This window comes from Pyrgilauda ruficollis, unplaced genomic scaffold, assembly GCF_017590135.1.
Source record: "Pyrgilauda ruficollis isolate IOZ18807 unplaced genomic scaffold, ASM1759013v1 scaffold76, whole genome shotgun sequence".
NCBI classification, from domain to species: Eukaryota; Metazoa; Chordata; class Aves; order Passeriformes; family Passeridae; genus Pyrgilauda; species Pyrgilauda ruficollis.
The window spans coordinates 2,324,128-2,342,753 of record NW_024529488.1 but is presented as its reverse complement, the minus strand read 5'-3'; the positions used below and the strand labels follow the sequence as shown (position 1 = coordinate 2,342,753).

The following is an 18,626-nucleotide window of genomic DNA, read 5'->3' as shown; positions in this document are numbered from 1 at the left end:
CCACAATCTCCACCACCACACTGCAGCACAGAAAGAGACCCATCTCTCCATACGGTCTCAGAACATCCATGCACATGGAAGATGCCACAAGGTTACATCTCAGGTAATCCACAAGTGAAAGACACAGACTCACTCTGCAAAAGTGCACACCCGATACTCTGCAAACCTCAGCTCTGCCTATAAGGTGGTGGCACAGTCTGAAAAGCAGCCCTTCATGGGGCCAGCACTGCTGCCTTGCTAGCCATGGCACCCAAGGAACATCAGAGATGACCATTTTGCACAGGAGCAGGGCAAGAGAAACTTGGGGACTTCACCAGCGCCTCTGAAATTAGCAAACAACAGCTCCAAAAAGGATCTTTTCTCACAATCAAGACACGGCAATCAAAGCAGAAAAACAACAAAAGCAAGAGATTGCTAAGCAGCAACAGCTTCTTCTCAAGTGTCAGGCATCTTCTCAGTTGTCCCAAGGTGACCCACACAGCCCAGGAAAATATGGGCAATGGATGATGGCACTAGAAACCAGGCAACCCCTCCAACAGTGCCCTCCAGCTCATCCTTCCCCCTCCTCTTCCTCCTCCTCTGCTGCACACCCAGCACCTTTGCTGAGCTGGCTCAACACAGAGCCACTGCAGGCAGGGCCTCTCCTTCTGAGGGAAAGCTCTCCTACCCCAGGAACTCCTGCTTACAAATCAGACAGTGTCCCTGCTGCACAGTCAGCATGGATAAAAACAGCAATCCAGCAATGTCAGATCTTGAATAGGCAATTTTTTCTGTGCTTGAACTCAAACAGACACACAGCACATGTGCAATATGACCACATGGAGGCTAAGAATCCCTTCTTCTTTCTCCATGATCCAAAGGATACACAAAACATTCAGAAGTAGTCCCAGCTGTGACCAGCCAATGCCAATGCACATCTACACTCACCAGCCCTATTCATTATGTGGCCAGGGCAGAGTCCTTTCGTATGTGTTTCCATGGATGCATTAGAATAGACTTTGAGAAATTTGAGACTATTATTTGCCTGAAAATCACCTCAGAAAATGGACAGGAAGAGGATGGGCATGTGAACATGAAGCTCAACCTCGAACAAAAAGATATGGCTTGGTGTGACCTTGCCCTATGTAGACTACAGTAGTCTGCCAAGCAGCCTTTTTGCCTTGTCCAGCAGTTCTGCATCTATCCAAGCCATCAGAGTCACATGCACCACGATGCCGGCAGAAAACCTCTGCAACACCCTAATGCTCATAATGAACCACTTGCCTTTTCCTCAGGAGTTCTGGTCCTTATGAGCCTTGCAGTAACTGTTATCCAACAGGACAGACTTCATTGCATGCTGAGACTCCTGTGTTTTATCTGCAAAGATGATGTAACTGTAAAGAATGATAAGTAGACTTCTAGAGGAGCCTCCTCTTTTCCTCACTGTTCCAGGCAGGTATCTTATCCTTTCACAGACTTTGCAGCTGGTGCACCGAGCTTCAAAGAATCAGAAGACATCCTTGCCACCTGCCAGAAAAAGGCACAGGAATTCTATACCTATTGGACATCTCCAGTCATTGTGGAGATGTCATGTGCCACAGAAATGCGGAAGTCCCATTTAAAACTTTGATGTTAAAAAGCATTCAAGGTCCTCTTCTCCTATGTCTGCCTGCCCATTACCCTATCCTGAGGTCGGCTGGGGTTCTCATGGCTGCTGTAGCTTCAAAGAAAATGAGCACTGCACTGTCACTCACAGCAGTTTTGGATACCTGCCCGGGAGGTGCAGGTTTTAGTCCGGTGCAGTCCAACAAACCATAACCATGGTGTACTTGGGGCACTGTGAGAAGAAGTTGCTCTCACAGCTGCGTCACGTGCCTTTCTCACAGCACAAAATTTCAATCAGACCTATTACTGGTGGTGTATCTGATTACCAAGCTGCATGAGGTCTTTGTTGTGAAACTCGTTTGGTCTAGAATTTTGTCTGTCCTGGAAATGCAAGCCTGCGGGAGATTGTGCCCTGGGTAAACATGTCCATTCACCTGCTCAGACTGGCATAGGGCCAACAGCAGCCTTTGCAAACCAAACCCCACCCTAAACCTTTGTGCAATTGCTGGAAATTATACCACTTTTAAATTTTTTTATGTAACTTTGGTCAGGGATTTGTTTGCCTTTGCCCAGGGGGAAGTTATTGAAGTTTCTCTTCAAACAATCCTGTTCCCCAGGCGCATCTCCATGATCCAAACAGCTGTGGATTTCAAGTAGCCAGAAGATACACAGGAGATAAACCATAACTATTGACGACCATTAATGAACATTAATGAACATTACAACATCTAGTGCAGTTGGAGACACCTGGACTGGGAAGAGATTGTTAAGAGAAACGAAGAATGAAGATGCAATTAGCATCAAAGGTGATCAATAGCCAACAGGAAATTGAATACTAAGAATTGTGTCATTTAAGACCAATGAATGTGAATTTCTTTGGGGTTTAATGTATAAATATGTGAAAAGTCTGGTAAAAACCATGTGTGATGGTATGATTTTCACTGCACAATCCAGGCATGTGTGGATGAAATAATTTCTGTTGCACATCCTGGTCGGAAAAACATCCTGGGCAGAATAAAGTAATGCCTTGATTCTCTAACCCTGAAAACATGTTGAAGAGTTCCTGTTTTTCCCACAGTTTATGTGACACCATCCTGTCACACTCCATGCCTGTACTTCTCTATGCTTCTTGCTTCTCAAGGCCTTCACACCTGGGCCCTATTTCTCTCACTACATCATTGTGTTAGTGCTGCAAATATCTCATTTGAAATAGAGTAAGTGTGTCCAACAATTCTCTGTACAAAATTATGGCCACATTTGACCAAGAGAAGGAAAAGTAAAAAAAAAAAGTAAGACCTGCTTTTCAAGGACCAGGATAGTGTTGTGGACAGTGGCGTAGGTACTGTTTACAAGGCCTCGGGAAGCCTGCTCTGTACAAACTTCTCTCAGCCTACAACCTCGTTTTATTTATTTTAGCCATGACAGCTAGATTTTGCACAATTAAGTACAAAAATGTCAAAAAACTATTAACAAAGAACCTTTAAAGAGAGTGCTTCAGCTCTAAGCTGGCTGCAGCACACATATCCCCTCCTAGCAGTTGAAGACAGTGTTATAACAATATTCATATTCAAGAGGCCACTTAGGAGATTCACAACTGTATTATGATTTTGCAATTGGAAATACTGGAAATGCTACAGTCTGCAAAATTTAATGTGCATGTTTATTGTAACTGCTGTATCACCCTACTAAATGGAAAGCCCTTGTAAATTAAAATAGCCTCAAATGAATAAACTTTGTATTAAACATTGGACCATCCATGTGTGGATTTTCTAAAAATGTTTTGTCAGAGGATACTGGACTCTGGCGGCAAGCAGTCTGTGGAGGCTGCAGCAGTCATAGTAGAAGGTGGGAGCCCCTTGCAGGCCCCTTGCTGAACCCTGTGAGGTTCAGCAGCTCCACCTCTGTCCTGGCATGTGCCCCTCTGTGGGGCCGGCCTCTGGCTTTGGCAGACCTCCACTATTCGGTGACCACGCAGCTTGGCATGATGCTGCTTCCAGTCTGGCTCTCAGAACTGACCATCTACAGAGAGAGGAATGCTGCTGCGGGCAACATGCAGGGTGGCAGGGTCCCTTGATACAGGGTGCTGAGTGGCTCTCCATCACTAGTAACCACTTGCGTGGGGAGCACATCAGCCATGTGCTTGGAACACTGGACAACACAGTGAAAGGTGAAGCTGTGGGCCTACAGCTTTCAAGAAGGCAGTAGTGCCCAAGGTGCCTATGCAGATGCACACCACCTGGAGATTGGCAGCAACCTGGATATTGGCTGGGCAAGCATAGCTCTCCTGAGAAGGGCTGCAGTGCATGGCAGTGCAGGCAGGCACCCACCAGCACCTCCTTGATGGAACATGCACCTGCAGAGTGTTTTTTGTACAAGGTGACAAGAGAGAGCTCCAGCTGCAGAACTAAATTCAGTGGGTTTTGGTACTCTGAAATTGAGGTATTTAAATGGATTAATTAAACATCTGCAGGAGTATTGCATATAGTTCTGGTGCCCCAACCTAAGAAAGACATGGAACTATTGGAACAAGTCCAGAGGAGGTCCACAAAGTTGCTGAAAGGACTGGAGCACTTTCCCTATGAAGACAGGCTAAGAAAGGTAGAGCTGTTCAACCTGAAGAAAACAAAGTTGTGTGGAAACCTCATTGCAACCAGTATCTGAAGGGTTGTATCGGGAAGCCAAAAAGGTACTGTCAGGAACTGTAGCAGAAGGACAAGGATAATCAGGTACTAACTGAAAGAGGGGAAAGTTAGGTTAGATATTAAGAGGAAATTTTTTGCTGTGAAGGTGATGAGGCGCGGTGACAGCTGCCCAGGGAGGCTGTGGATGCCCCAGCCCTGGCAGCGTTCAAGGCCTGCTGATAAGGCGTTGAGCAACTTGTTCTAGTGGCAGGTGTCCCTGACCATGGCAGAAGGGCTTGGGACTAGATGATCATTAAGGTCATTTTGAACCCCTTAACTTTCTATGACTCTCCGCAGAAGAGAATTTGACGCTCTAACGGAGCTGTTATTCCTCAGCCGCTCTCCCTCTGGAAGGCGACTTTGGCTGCTGCTTGTGACAGGACTGAGACATCACCGGTTCCGTGGGAAGACGGCGCGGCGGCCTGAGGCTGCACGGGCGCGGTCGGATGCCAGCACCGCCGAGCCCAGCTCGGGTCCCGCCCGGCTCCCGCGGCCGAGGGCACACGTGGCCCTTCCCGGGAGCGGCACCACACGGTGCTGCGCAGGCGCCCGAGGCCGGAGCGGGCGGGGGGAGGCGGCGGTCGGGCCGGGGGGGGCGGCCCGGGCCGGTTGGGCGGTGGCGCGGGGAGCGGCCGCGCAGCCCCTCAGTCCCTGGTCCCGCGCACGCAGGCGGCGGCTCCGCCTGGCTCCGGCCCGGCCCGCGGCGGCGGCCCGAAGAGGTTTTGGCCGGTGCCTGAGAGCCCCGGGTGGAGGACGTGGAAAGGAAGGAGTGGAGCCCCGCCGGGCGTAAGTTCTCGCGGTCTGAGGGGAAAGATAGCGCGGAGGGACGGGCGCTGCCAGCCAGCGGGAGGCTGCTCGTCCTCAGTGCCTGCGCGGTGACACTGTCCCGTCTTCAGCGGGTTAGTGGATGCTTTCTGCCTTCGGAGACGTGTTCCCCAGGGGAGTGTTTGTAGTCTGAAGAAAGCGAGGCTATCAGGGAGTGCATCCACTCCCTGCGGGAGAGCTGTCCGCATTTCCTCTTTTCCTTAGCCTGGCTAATGATCCGCAGCGCGGATCATCCGTTCTGAGCATTCTGAAGGAAGTTTCGGTTTAGATGCTGGCAGAGGTGGTTTGAGCGATGTGTGCTGACTTAGTGATGATGAAGGCAGCTCGGGCTCTGTTTCTAGTGAAGTGTCCTGCTGTCTGGAGGCAGTGAACCGCCGGGAAAATGTCATAACTGCTGAATGACCTAACGTTAAAGCAGCTTAACTCAAAAACGATTTTTAAAAAGCTTCGGAAGCTTTACTCTGAGCTGTGTAGCTTTCTGTTAATGTATCGGTGTTGTCACCATTACTGCCTTGCAAGTCTGTGTAATTGCTGACTGTAGGAATGGGTAGACTGTAAGGTGTGGGTTGAGACTGGATTCAGTTTAACCTTTGTACCCTAGTACCTGTCACCTCGTTTAACTTGTCCTCCTGACTACTCCTCACAATATAGTTTAGGGAGATGGACTTTATAATATGCTGTTTGCTATTTCTGATATAATTCGACTGTTGTATTGGTATGCAACTAACATGTCTGATATTGACGTGATGTCATTCCCCCGTGATCCTCAGTTTCTTCTTTTAGTGAAGTTTTTTTCTTTTGAATCAGCTTTTAAAACTGCCATTCCAGGTTATTTTAAATTTTCTTTATCGCTTCTTGGATGTAGTGCATGTACTGTTAATTTTACCTGAGTAGGAAGATAAACTCAGAAAGTTTAGGCAGGAGAACTTTCAAGAGCCATGTTAGCCAAATAAGAAATTATATCTGTTATTTAAAAGAGACAATAGACAAAAAGCCAAAAAATTTTTCCTATCAGCTTTTCCATGTCTCTTGAATGAATGTGGTTTGAAATACAGTTATAGACAGAACTGCATTTTTTGCTGTAGTTCTCAATGCTTGAGTGTTTGGGATTTTTTTACATGATCGGGACTTTACATCACTTACAGGTCTCTGTGGCACACGATGTCATTTGAAACTGAGTGGGTCCAAAGGAGATGTGAACCTCGTGTGTCTTTTTTCTTCTGGCAGGTGGCAGTGACGCATATCCCTGGGGCAGGCTGTGGGCATCCCATGGCCCTGCCAGACATGAGCAACACAGGCTGAAAAAACAGAAGGCCAGAACAAAATCCCTGTGTCAGAGGATCACGTGCCTGGGGACTTAAGTTGTGTTTTCTCTCTGAAGAGTCTGTGGAGTCAAGGCGTTGTGCGCTTGTGAGTAAGACGTTGCATGCCCCAGATGCATGCTGTTTCCATGGTGGATTTGAGACATGGGCATTGGTGCAGGTGCTGGCTCAGGGGCATGCAGAGCAGCTCTGGTCTCTCTAGAGGGACACCCCGCACCTCGCAGTGCGGGGTGCTTTGACAGGGGGTGGTTGTTGTGCCCTCTCCCACTTTCAGCGGAAGTTTTAGCCCTGCAGGTAGCAAGGTGTCATCAAATCACAAAATATCCTGAGTTGGATAAAATACCCACAGGATCATTGAAATCCAACTCCATGCCCTGCACAGGAAACTAAACAAATCACACCATGTGCCTGAGACCATTGTCCAAGTGCTTCTTGAACTCTGTCCGACCTGGTGCTGTGACCTCTTCTGTGGAGAGCCTGTTCTAATACTCAGTCACCTTCTCAGTGAAGAACCTTCTCCTCATATCCAGCCCAAACCTTCTCTGACACCCCTTTGGCCATTCCCTTGCGTCCTATCACTGGTCACAGAAGTGTAGGTATCAGTGTCTGCTGCTCCTCTTACCCTCACAAGGAAGTTGTGGTCTCTCTTCAGTCTTCTCTTCTCTAGACTGAACAGACTAAGTGACTTCAACCATTCTCATATAGGTTCCCCTCACAGCCCATCACCATGTTTGTTGCCCGCTTTTGGACACTCTCTTGACAGCTCAATGTGTTTCTTATACTGTGGTACCCAAAACTGCCCCCAGCACTCAAGATGAAGCCACCCCAGTGCAGAGCAGAGTGGGATAATCCTCTCCCTTGCCTGGCTGTGATGCTGTGCTTGATGCATCCCAGAATATGGGTGGCCCACCTGGATGCCAGGGCACTGCTGGCTCATGTTCAGCTTCCCATTGGCAGGGCCCCCAGGCAACTTTACAGAGTGCCTCTCTTTCCCCAGTTACACACGGATCCAGAATGGCCCTGTCCCAGGTACAGTATCCAGTACTTGTCTGTGGTGGGTCAATTGCTTAGCAGCACCTGTCCCTGTTTTGTGCATGTGGCCTCTCGTGATTGTCTGGCACAGCCAGCCTGTGCATGATGGCTGCTGTGCTCCTTTGTCAGCACTTTTTGACACTGTCATGCCCTGTGTGTTCCTTACCACATTATGCTTGGCTTGCACTACTGTGGCCATACAGGTCTACCCATAAGTATCACAGTCTTCAGAGATGAGCCACTGAGTTGCTGCATTCTGGTTTGTTGGGGGGGGAGCTTGAATAGTAAAAGCCAGTGATTTTAGCCTATGTATGTAAAAATGCTTTTTTTTCCCTTCTTTTTTTCTTTTGCAGACAGGGTTATAGGTGAAGATGCAGGAGCCAGAACTTGTTGCAAAAGCCCTGAGAGCTGTTCTTCATGCCTTTAAAAATGGCATACGTTTGTCAGAACTTCAGAGTGAATACAGATCCCTGACCAATGAGTTGATTCCCTTCAGGCACCTAGGGTATGACACACTGGAAGGTTACTTGGAGAGTATTCCAGGAGTGGTCAGAATGGAAGAGAACAAAATGGGAGAGGTAAGAATCAGTTACAGTTCAGAAATAGCTTTTGTGTTTGCAGAATGTTCCTGGTTCATAGCTTTATCTCCTTTTTGTGCTGTGGATTTCTGTAGCATGCATGTAGTGCACTAATTCTGGGAGAGGTGGAAGCTGTGACATAAGATACAAAGTGCTGCTTATTTTCCTGCCTCTGCATTCCAGCCCCAAGATTGTGTATGCAAAAGGTGTGAAGTTGCAGAGCTTTTTCCTGGAAATGTGAATTCTGTCTGGAAAGATCACTTGTGTGACTGTGGAGATCCGGCCCCTTTCTCAGCATTTCTGACTAGAGGAGATACTAGTGGCTTGTCCTAGGACCTTATGGAAGGTTAACTTGTGTGTGTTAATCATCTCTTCTCAGTGGAGTTTAGCACCATTTTTTTCCTGCAGTAAAACTCTTAGGTGCTGTTGCTTATAAGCCTGATGGATTGCAGTGCAACAAGACTGCAAATGTGTGCTGAGGTGACGAAGTGCTAATGTGAGGTGCCTTACTCCAGCATTTCAAGTACCTCAGCTTGGCAAGCGTGCAAGGGATAAAGGGTCATCACACAGATCAAGAAGGAGAAGCAGATCTTAGCAGAGCACTGGTGTGGTAGAAGAGTTGTCCCTTATTCCTTGTTCTTGCTACACTAGCCTGTGTCTCCTGGTGGCTGCCACCTTGGAAGCAGCTTGCTAGGACCACAAACCTCCCTGCCCAATAGTCCAGACTTCCTGGTTTGAAGTCAGAATCTGTTCTCTTGATAGCTGGTGTAGTTGTGTGACTTGCAGAGGTCTGCATGGCGAGCTTGAAGCCTCTCCCTTGATGGAGCTATGGTTCTGGGTTCCTGAAGTCTTCGTAGCCTGAGGCAGAGCAAAAAGCTGGTGGGTGTTTGGCACAGTATGTGGCTGTCACAGCAGGTCTGAAGAGAGAGGACTTAAGGCTGAGCTTCCTTGTTTGCTCAGCTGGATGGGGAATGACATCTGTGAGCTCAGAACTAGTTCTCCCTCATTAGCTGTGTGGTGAGAATACAGTGAGAGGTATCCTTGGGTTTGTCCTAATACGTAGAAATGTGGCTGTTTTTAAGCAACAGGTTCCCTTTCTGCATATTTACGTCAGAATTTGCCCTTTTACAGCAGACAAGCAAGTTTGGGATTCCTTTTCTCCAAAGCCTGCCTCAGCTGCAGCTACATTAGTAACAGGGTTGCAGGTACTTCAGGTCTGGGAACATTAGTGATCCTGCAATTAAATGCTTCCTCGTGGCGGTTCTGGCAGATAGCCATCTGTTTCTAACTAGAGCCTTGCAGGGTGTAATCTGGTATCCTCCCATTCCCTTGAGTGTCTTTTTTATCCACTAATGCGATGTGTGCTGAGAGCCTTGTGAACTCTTGGATAGTGCTAGGGGCAGTGAATTCTTTGCGGCAGCTGTTGCGAGAGAGTGAAATGTAGCTTTAGAGGTGAAAAAGGAGAAAGTCAGGGGTCTTGATGTACTTGAGGAGGACTCACTCTGGTTCAGAAGTGCCAACCGTGCTCTGCCTGACTGAAACAGCTGAGAGTAAGTGCCTTGCTGAACACCTGGGAGGCAGGGAAGGTGCAAAGACTGAGCCCATGTTGCTGTTTGATGACACTCCTGTTGCCACTGTCCAGAGTGTGGGCATGGCAGACATTAAGCAGAGGGTGGCAAGCGTGATTATGCACTGATGTGGGCTCCTGAGCTACCTGGGACTGCTCCCATGTGCTTTCTTGTCATTATAAGCCTGTTCTCTTGGTTCACCTCTCTCCAGAATACTTGAGCTCCATTATAGGCTGATACCATAGCTCAGAGTCCGCACAAGGCCACTGCAAGAGCACACAGTCAGCCAGTCTCTCTTCATGGCTCTGGAGTACCCTAACCTCCAAAATGTCAAGACCCTTGCCTCTTCCTTTAATCCCCTTGTGGACAGTGGGGCAGGACAGCAATGACATGCACATCCAGGGATCTGCTAGCAGTTAATGATCATGGCTGCAGTCTAGATAGTCTTAAAAGGACTTTCCTTACTGCTAGGTCAGCTGTCCAAGATGTACTACAAGAAATGCATTCAAAAAGGAATAGTATAAAGTAGGCAGTAAATAATACAAATTGATCTCAAAGTGCCACATATTACATGCTGCCTTAAGTGTTTGTGGAAAGTGAATATTAGCTAGGTAATTGAGGCTGAACAGACATTATCTTGGGAAGGCAATGATATAAATTGTCCTTTGTTCCTCTTGATACTGAGCACTAATTTAGCTGTCTTGAGCGTGGGAAAGATTAAATCTGATTACTTTTTCTTTATGCAGTAGCTATGTCCTCCAGGGTGCACAGAAGATAAGAATTAAGTTCAGTATACAGAAAGCACTGCAAGGGGACTCATTGAAATACTGTGCACCTGCAACAGGTGGTTGCATCACTTCATGGAACCCTACTTTGCTTTGCCTCATATTCATTTATGAGAAGTGTGTTGTTGCACTTTTGTCTAAGAAAATTCTGACTTCTGTGTGAATAATTCAGCCCCTTGAAAAGGAGTAATTTGGAGACTGCTTTGTTCTGCTCATCTACCCCATCCCTTTTTACATCTGAATTCATTTAATTAAAACCACTTTGTTAAACTTTATTACTGTGGAACAAGGGAAGGAAATGCAAAAAAAAAAAAAAATATTTAGATCATTAGTGACAGGAAAAACCTGAAATGTACCAGAGATGTGGGAACATTCTTTTATAAAACTGATAAACTGTATAGGGACAAGAAACCTTTTGTATTGAGACTTCGAGAGCAAAGGTCAAGTGATCCATCCCATGCATCCACTCCTGTTAGCTAGGAGTTGGAGGAAAGCGCTCATACACTTCTGTGGAAGTCGGCACAAATGGGCACCTCTCTGAAGAGCCCGTACATGGCTGTCCACAGATTGGGCTACAACCAGAAGAAACTGGAGATCTTTGTGTTGTTCGGGGCTGTGATCTCATTTAAGGTCACGGAGAGTTGTTGCAACAGGTCACATATGCAACCAGCATGCTGCTGTGGGTTGACACTGGTCACTGAGGAGTTATGGGCTGCAGTGGTGAACAGGAGGAGTTCCTGTGAGGCCTTCCAAGTTTGGGAGCAGTGGGGATGCCAGGAGCTCTATCTTGGGACAGATGATGAGACAGGAAGAGTAGTGGAGTAGTGGACAGACCAGTGTATGGGCAACGTGGTGGCTATCTGTTACAAATATCTTAAGTGGGAAGAAGTGGCAGACAAAGCAGATGATGCCTTCTTTTAGCAGCCGCATGGGGGACATGGGCCACTGCCATTCCTGCTGTAGGGACAGGACATCCAAGTATGAACAATCCAGGATATTTCTGGGGTCTGCTGCTCCCAACATCCTGACACATGCAGTGAATCAATGAAGAGAGGTGCTCTGCTGGACACAGTCCTTGAAAACAAGGAACAATTGCAGATGTAAAGGCTGGGAAGAGCCCTGTCTGTGGCTTGATGGTGTCTGTGAACCTGAAAGGAGGGAAACAAAGCCAAAAGTTGCAACAATGCAGGACTTTGGGAGAGCAGACTGTGGCCTGTTCAGGAGTCTGCTTGGAAGGCTCATGGAATACAGTCCCGAAGAGAATGATCCAGGAGATACAGTGAGCTTACAAGGATTTCCTCCTGCAGGTTCAAGAATGATGTGTTCCAATAGATGGGGAAAAAAGCAAAGGGGGCAGGAGTACTGACAAAACTGAGCCATAAATGCAAGCATGCATGAGGTGGGATCAGAGAGAAGCAGCCTTGGAGGATTATACAGATGCAGCCTAAACAAACCTACATGGACCTAAAAAAGACTGTATTTACTATTCATTATTTGAAGACCAAGACAAAGTACCATCCCCTTGAGAACAGCTCCCAGAGCACTGCCAGTTCTGAGCAAGTGCTTCCAGAGAAAGTCCTTAAAATAGCTGGTTAAGTGTACAGGCAATGGGAGGAAACAAGGGATACAGGGACAACAGAAGAACTGGAAGAAGGAAGGTACAGCAAATAAAGACCTTCAGCCTTTTCCTGTGCTCACTTCACAAAATCCTTAAGTCCATGCTCAAACTGTTGAGTGCAGATTGTTGCAGAGACATCTGTGAAAGGGTGAAGAGTGAAGGCTTTCAGGTTCACCTTTCACAAAGATGGGTTATGACTCAGCTACAGGCTGCTGTATGACAAAGTCTCTCTTAAGCTAGGCTGGAGAAGGTATACTTGATTGAAGAAGGAGTGCCTAACTTAAATCTACCATTATGAGCATGCACACAGGAGGTAGAAGCAGAATTGGGTGACCTGGAAAGGGTATAGAGATACTATGGAAATAGGCAGAGGAGAGTGCAGGGCAAGGAAGTGCTGATTTTGTTGAGGGAGGATTAAGGTAGGGAGCATTTGGAAAAACTGAGTGTGCATAAGTCCATAAGTTTATTGCAGTGCACCCACAGGTGTCAGTTACCTTGGAAAGTTCATGGTAATTTGTGGAAGGTTCTGGAGGACTGAAAGAAAGCACCACCCTTCACCGAGAAGGGTGGGGTGGGAAGATCAGCCTGACATTGAATTGTTGGAAAGTTGTTGAGTGTCTAATCCTGGAAAGCTGTTGCAGCCACTTGAAAGACCAGAAAGCAAGTCAGCATGGATTTACAAAGAGAAAAATCATATGTTACCAAATAGATACCCTTCCAAATTGAGATGATTGGTTGAGTGGAGCATTGGATGTAGTGTAACTGAATTTTGGTAGGATTTGTAATATCCTCTTCCATAAAAGTGGCACAAAACCCATTGGGAGACCACTTAAAAGTGATGTGCCGTGGGAATAGATGCTCAGGAACTGCTGTCTAACGTGTTCATGAATGACCTAGGTGATGGGATAGAGATCATCCTCAGCAAGTCTGTAGATTACAGATTACAGATTAGAGACTGATAGAGCAGATGGATATGCTTGTTGTTCAGAGAGATTTCGAGAAGCTGGAGAAGTGGAGCATCAGGAGCCATATGAAGTTCAGTATAGAGAAATGCCGAGTCCTGCACCTGGGGAAGAAAAGCTCCGTATTCCTGTATAGTTTTGGAGTTGACCAACTGACAGGTAGCTTGGCAGAGAAATGCTCTGGAGTTCTGGTGGATGCAGAGTTCACAGTGGACAGGGTGCCATGTGTTTCAGGGGAGACCAGCAGCATACTGGGATTCATTAAGAAGAGTTGCCTGCACTCTAATGGAGGTGATAATTCCCCTCTGCTCAGCAGCAGTGCAACCACATACTTTTCTAAGCTTCCCAGAACAAGACAGACATGGCCACACTGAAGCAAGTTCATGGAATGATTGTGAAGCTTATGAAGGGGCTGGAACATAAGGTCTCAGATGCAGGGCTCAGACAGTGGGGATTGTTTGTGCTGGAAAAGAGAAAGCTTAGGGAAATCTTATCCTTATGTCTGTTAAAGGGAGTAAAAAAAACATGGAGGCAGACTCCATCTCCAGCTCTCATTGTATTCAGTGAACAGACAAGAGACAATAATAGCAGACTGAAATGAAAGCAGTCCTGTGTAAACATTAAACCGCCCACTTCTTTACAGTGAGGCTGGCTAAACAATGGAAGAAGTTGTCCAGAGTGGTTGAGAGTTCTTTGTCCTTGAACATATTCCACCGCCTGACTAAATAGGTTTAGTTGATGCTGCTTTGAGTGAAGATGCTGTATGACATGGACTGTAGCAATGTTTTCCAGCCTGATTTTTTTCTGTGATTCCTGGCATTGAATCACTACAGTGGTAAGACGGCTGAATTGCTGTTTTTATCCATGCTGACTGTGCAGCAGGGACACTGTCTGATTTGTAAGCAGGAGTTCCTGGGGTAGGAGAGCTTTCCCTCAGAAGGAGAGGCCCTGCCTGCAGTGGCTCTGTGTTGAGCCAGCTCAGCAAAGGTGCTGGGTGTGCAGCAGAGGAGGAGGAAGAGGAGGGGGAAGGATGAGCTGGAGGGCACTGTTGGAGGGGTTGCCTGGTTTCTAGTGCCATCATCCATTGCCCATGTTTTCCTGGGCTGTGTGGGTCACCTTGGGACAACTGAGAAGATGCCTGACACTTGAGAAGAAGCTGTTGCTGCTTAGCAATCTCTTGCTTTTGTTGTTTTTCTGCTTTGATTGCCGTGTCTTGATTGTGAGAAAAGATCCTTTTTGGAGCTGTTGTTTGCTAATTTCAGAGGCGCTGGTGAAGTCCCCAAGTTTCTCTTGCCCTGCTCCTGTGCAAAATGGTCATCTCTGATGTTCCTTGGGTGCCATGGCTAGCAAGGCAGCAGTGCTGGCCCCATGACACTCTTGAGAAATGGGCCCTTTCACAACCTCTACCACCACCACAGAACATGGCTGAGACCACAGACTTCCATTTTTAACTTAGTGCTTTTGGGGTAACTGCCTGTGTCCTTATGGAGTCCTGAAGGAAGAGTACTCACCCAGCTGCCTTTGCGGCAGCTGAATGGCCCAAAAGTTTGGGCTTTCATCTTCTTTTCAGGCAAAGTGCATGCTAGGCGCATGTTTTGGTGTCTTGCCAAGGCTAAGTTCCTGTATCCATCCACAGGATGGCCTGTGGTAATTGAATGTTGAGGCAAGAGGCCATGAAGTTGGGCAGGGAGATACTTACGGGCTTGTTCAAGGCTGGGCTGTTGTTGGGGGCCAGCCCAGTGGCTGTGAGGCAGTTGGTGCAGCCAGGATAGTTGTGCAGTTTCTTCGGTAAGTAGGGCAAAGGCAACCCTGCTCCACAGGGTCAGCGTGGTGCCAGAGCCTCTAGTGAGCTTTGGCAGGAGGAACAAGGACAGGCTGCAACCCCATGACTTCTCAGAGTTATAAAGTGAGACTGTGGGCCTGTGGGATGGGAGTTAGAAACCAGGCTGTTTCTCAGAGGGGCCCAACCTAATGTAGAAAGGTGATGGGGAGGCTCTGGCTGTCTGGCTTGCTGATTTCTGAGGTTCACTGAGGTTTCTTCTGGGGTTTCACAAAAGGAGAGTGAGATCTCCAAGGTCCATGTCCACTGCTGAAGCCTTTCCTGAACTGCCTGCTGGCCTGCATGATTCAACAGTTACAGGCTTGGAAAGGGATACAAATGTTTCTGAGGGCTGTGGATGAGCATGGGTCTCACTGACTGCTTTTTCCCCTGTCCCCTTCCTGCTCCAACAAGGTAATTTGCCATGCTGTTAGTTGCAATGAAACTGTACGAGTTGCTCAACTGGTGGCCCGACAGAGGAGCTCCAAGAAGAAAACAGTCCGGCAGGTGAACTGTCAGATGAGGCTGAAGAATACATCTCCAGTCAGTTTATCAGGTAAGCCATAGGCAGCTCTAGAAAGCCTGCCTTTATGGAAGAACTGTGCAGCTGCTGCACAAAAGTCTTGGCTGTGAGGGTGTGTTACCTACAGCCATGAGTTACAGGGTCCAAGTGAAGAGTTCTTGGGAGGATGAGTGTTCTTGACAAGGATGCTTATATCTGAAAGCCATGACCAGAGAGAAAGCCCTTTTCAGGTGTGTATGCAAGATGTGAATGATCATGGAAAACAAAGTCCTTGTAGGATGCTTGGCTTCACTTTCATTTGCTCCTGCTTCTGTGAGAAACACAGTTGAGATGCCGGCAAGAAATGTGGCAATGAGCCTGCATGTTCTTTAAGTCTGGCCTTGGCCTGTTGTGGGGTGGGAGGATTGAACCATTCCTTCAGTGAGAAGAAGTCCCTGTATTGTCATCTGTGGCTGTCTCAGCAGCTCCTGTTGCTGATGCCAGTGCCACAGTGCCACAAAAGTTCTGATGACCATTTTCAACTCTTTTTACCTCTGACCTTTTGCATAAGCTTTGTAGCAGTGTTTTCCTAAAGTATGGGTCAGGTTTTCCTCACTGCTGTGCTGTTGTGTGACTCTCTGTGGAATTGAGTCCAGGATTAAGCCCAGGCAGGACCCATTTGCTTGCAGGTTGGCAGCTTGGAACAACAGTGGGTCTCATAGTTTGTGTGTGCTCCCCTGTTGTCTGTAATAAAGTGTTTGCTGCTTCTTGCTTTTCTATAAGGATGCCAGTTAGAAGCTGAGCTAGTGGCTCATATCACAGTTAAATGACAGGGATTATAAAGGCAGGTTGATTAACTCTCTTGCACATCGATCCCCTCAGAAGTGTTTGAAACCTCCAAAATTGACGTGGCACATCCAGCATATAAACAGCAAAGTGACCGAGAGCTTGTTTATCCCAGTGTGTCCTGAATGCTGGTGTGTTCCTCTGTGGGTGTAACTTGGTCACCTCTGCTGTGTGGTGGGAGTTCAGATGCCCACAAACCAGAGCAGAGAAGAAACCCTTTGGATGGCAGTACAGGAGGTGCCCGGGGAGGTGGAGGTAGACTGGGTGGAAAAGAATGCTACTCATGGCTGCATCTGCAAACTCTTTAGGAAAGCCCAAAGGAACTTTGCGGCAGCCCCGGTCTTTGAACATGCCAGAAGAAGGCAGTAAGAGGCCTGTTCCTCGCATGCCCCGAGGCAGAGAAGTGGCATGTGGAGGTGTGAAACCTGTGGCGGAGAGTGCCCGATCTGCCTTACCTTCAGCTGCTGGGAGTGGATCACCTAAAGAAATCCCCATGCAGAGGCATGTCACTGTGGTAAACAGGTCAGTGTGTGTGTGTGTGTGTGTGCACGCAGAAGCGAGGAGAAATTAAGTGTGATGGACCCGTGGATGCTGCAATACAAGCAGTGTCCTTGGGATCCAGTGGGAATCCAGACCCCTGCCCTTGCAGCAGGTGAAGTCTGAATGTGGGATGGTACCTAGGAAGGAGACAGATGATGTGTTGCCTTTTTGGGTGGTGCCATAGCTAGCCTGTGCTCTTGGCCTGTTCCCATGTTTTGGAGAAATGTGGCCAAAGGTGTCACAGCAAGGGAGTGTGGAGCTGTTGCCTGTGCTCAGGAGGGAGCTGTTATGGGTGGTGTCACAGAAAGCAGGAGAAGCAGATTTGTGTGCAGGAGCAGCTGATGTGTGTGTTGAGGGTGGTGGCTGTGTGCTGGTGGCTGCCCTTTCCCTCTTGCCTGACTTCTGTGTTGCAGCGTCAGTGTTTGTGCCCCTTCTCGGCGTGCTCGGAGCCAGGAGGCAGCTGACCGTGTTTGGGTGAACTGAGATGAGGGCTGGAGCTGCAGTTCTGCTGGGTTAGCGGTACATGCTGCTTTTCAGCCCCGTTTGAGCCTCTCTAATCCCGCTGGCTTAGTCAGCTGCTGCCCCATCATTTCTTTCTGTGTTGTTTTCGGCTGCCCTGGGCCGTCAGCTGACGGTGGTGAGAAAGTGTTTGCTGTTGCTCATTGTGGCTGTGCTAAGTCCTCCGGAGCTGTGATTGTGGCAGTAATCCTCTGCAGGGGGAGGACTCCAGCCCGGGCTGGGTTGGAAGCCAGCCTGGCACTGAATGGAAGTGGCAGTGGCGTGCCACTTCCACGGTGGCATAGCTGTGAAGTGGCCCAGAGCAGCTCAACAGCTTAATCCTGCTGCAGTGCCTGCTGTTTCTGGAGGACCCACAGAAAGCAGGCATGTCCTGCCCCACTCACCTGCATGAATTCCATGTGCCATCCGGGGTCTGTTGTGCAGAGGAGAGAAGGACCAAGCTATCCTGCTGTGACTCGGAAAGGAGTAGGAGCAGCTGTGCTTGGGCCTTCCCTTTTCTGTGTGTGCAGATGAGTTGGATATTTTTAAGCGGTACTTCTCTAAAAGGCGGGCATGTATTTTATAACATTTAAAGATTTGTAATATGTGAAATAAAATTAGGTAGATGTCACCCCTCTTCTGGCTACTCCTAATGTAGTCTGCTCCATCTTATGTTATCTTTGTTCATCTCTGACAGTCTCTCCTGAGCTCCTTTTAGGTAAGTGTTCTGCCTTTCTGTTGTCTGTTTCTGCCCTGCACTGTAGGAGAAGCTACAAGTAAAGTCTGGTTTGGCCCATGTATTTTTGGAGGAGGAGACATCTTGTGCTCTTGCAAAGAGTCCAAAAGTTATCCTGTTAACTAGGGTACATAGTGAAGGGAGAGTTCAGGGAGATGCGATTAATATTCCCTGTGAATACAAGGTTGTACGTGACTGGATTAATTTGTTAATTTGTTTCAACTTGGCCAGTTTGAAGCAGGGCTGGCAAGATCCATGTGTCCTTGCTACTGGGGACGTTTTGTACCTCCTGAACCATCATGGTTGCTTGTACTTTGGGAATTGCAGGACGGAAAGCTTCTTTGAGCCGGGAGGTCCTGACTTCAAAAAACAGCAGGCAGTGAGTGGAGTTACAAACAGCATCCCCAAAAATCCTGGGCTGACAGCAGCCTCATAATTGTCTGGCACAGGCTTGAGGGCACTATTCCAGCAGGGATGTCAGTACTTGCCTATGAGAGTGACTGGGTCTTCACACGTCAGGTTGACTGAGACAAGTCCTGAGGGTGACAGACTGTCTCTGCCCCACTTCCCAGTTTGGAGTGAGCTGTTATCTCTGTACAGTTTTTGACTCTGTTACCCACCCTGCCCCTCCATGTACCCTCATTGTAGGAAAGGACACCTGTGCTCTCATGGTTGCACATAGGGATCTCTGTTTTCTCCTTTTCTGTTGACCATCTGTAGTGCTATGGCA

General features: G+C 47.9%; 1 protein-coding gene across 3 annotated transcripts in view; it reads left to right on the top strand.

Annotated features, from left to right (window-relative positions):
- The first annotated feature begins 4,846 nt into the window (after positions 1-4,846).
- Positions 4,847-18,626, top strand: part of TDRD7 (tudor domain containing 7) — a 45,617-nt gene continuing 31,837 nt past the window's right edge. Inside the window, exons 1-4 of one of the 3 annotated variants that reach the window (XM_041486416.1) lie at positions 4,847-5,051; positions 7,798-8,022; positions 15,189-15,330; positions 16,431-16,644. In XM_041486416.1, the coding sequence (XP_041342350.1) occupies positions 7,816-8,022; positions 15,189-15,330; positions 16,431-16,644 (563 nt within the window). In that variant the 5' untranslated portion in view covers positions 4,847-5,051; positions 7,798-7,815. Of the gene's footprint in view, positions 5,052-6,326; positions 6,501-6,551; positions 7,442-7,797; positions 8,023-15,188; positions 15,331-16,430; positions 16,645-18,626 lie in introns of those variants that run through there. The other 2 variants (XM_041486415.1, XM_041486417.1) reach the window with 2 other exon arrangements.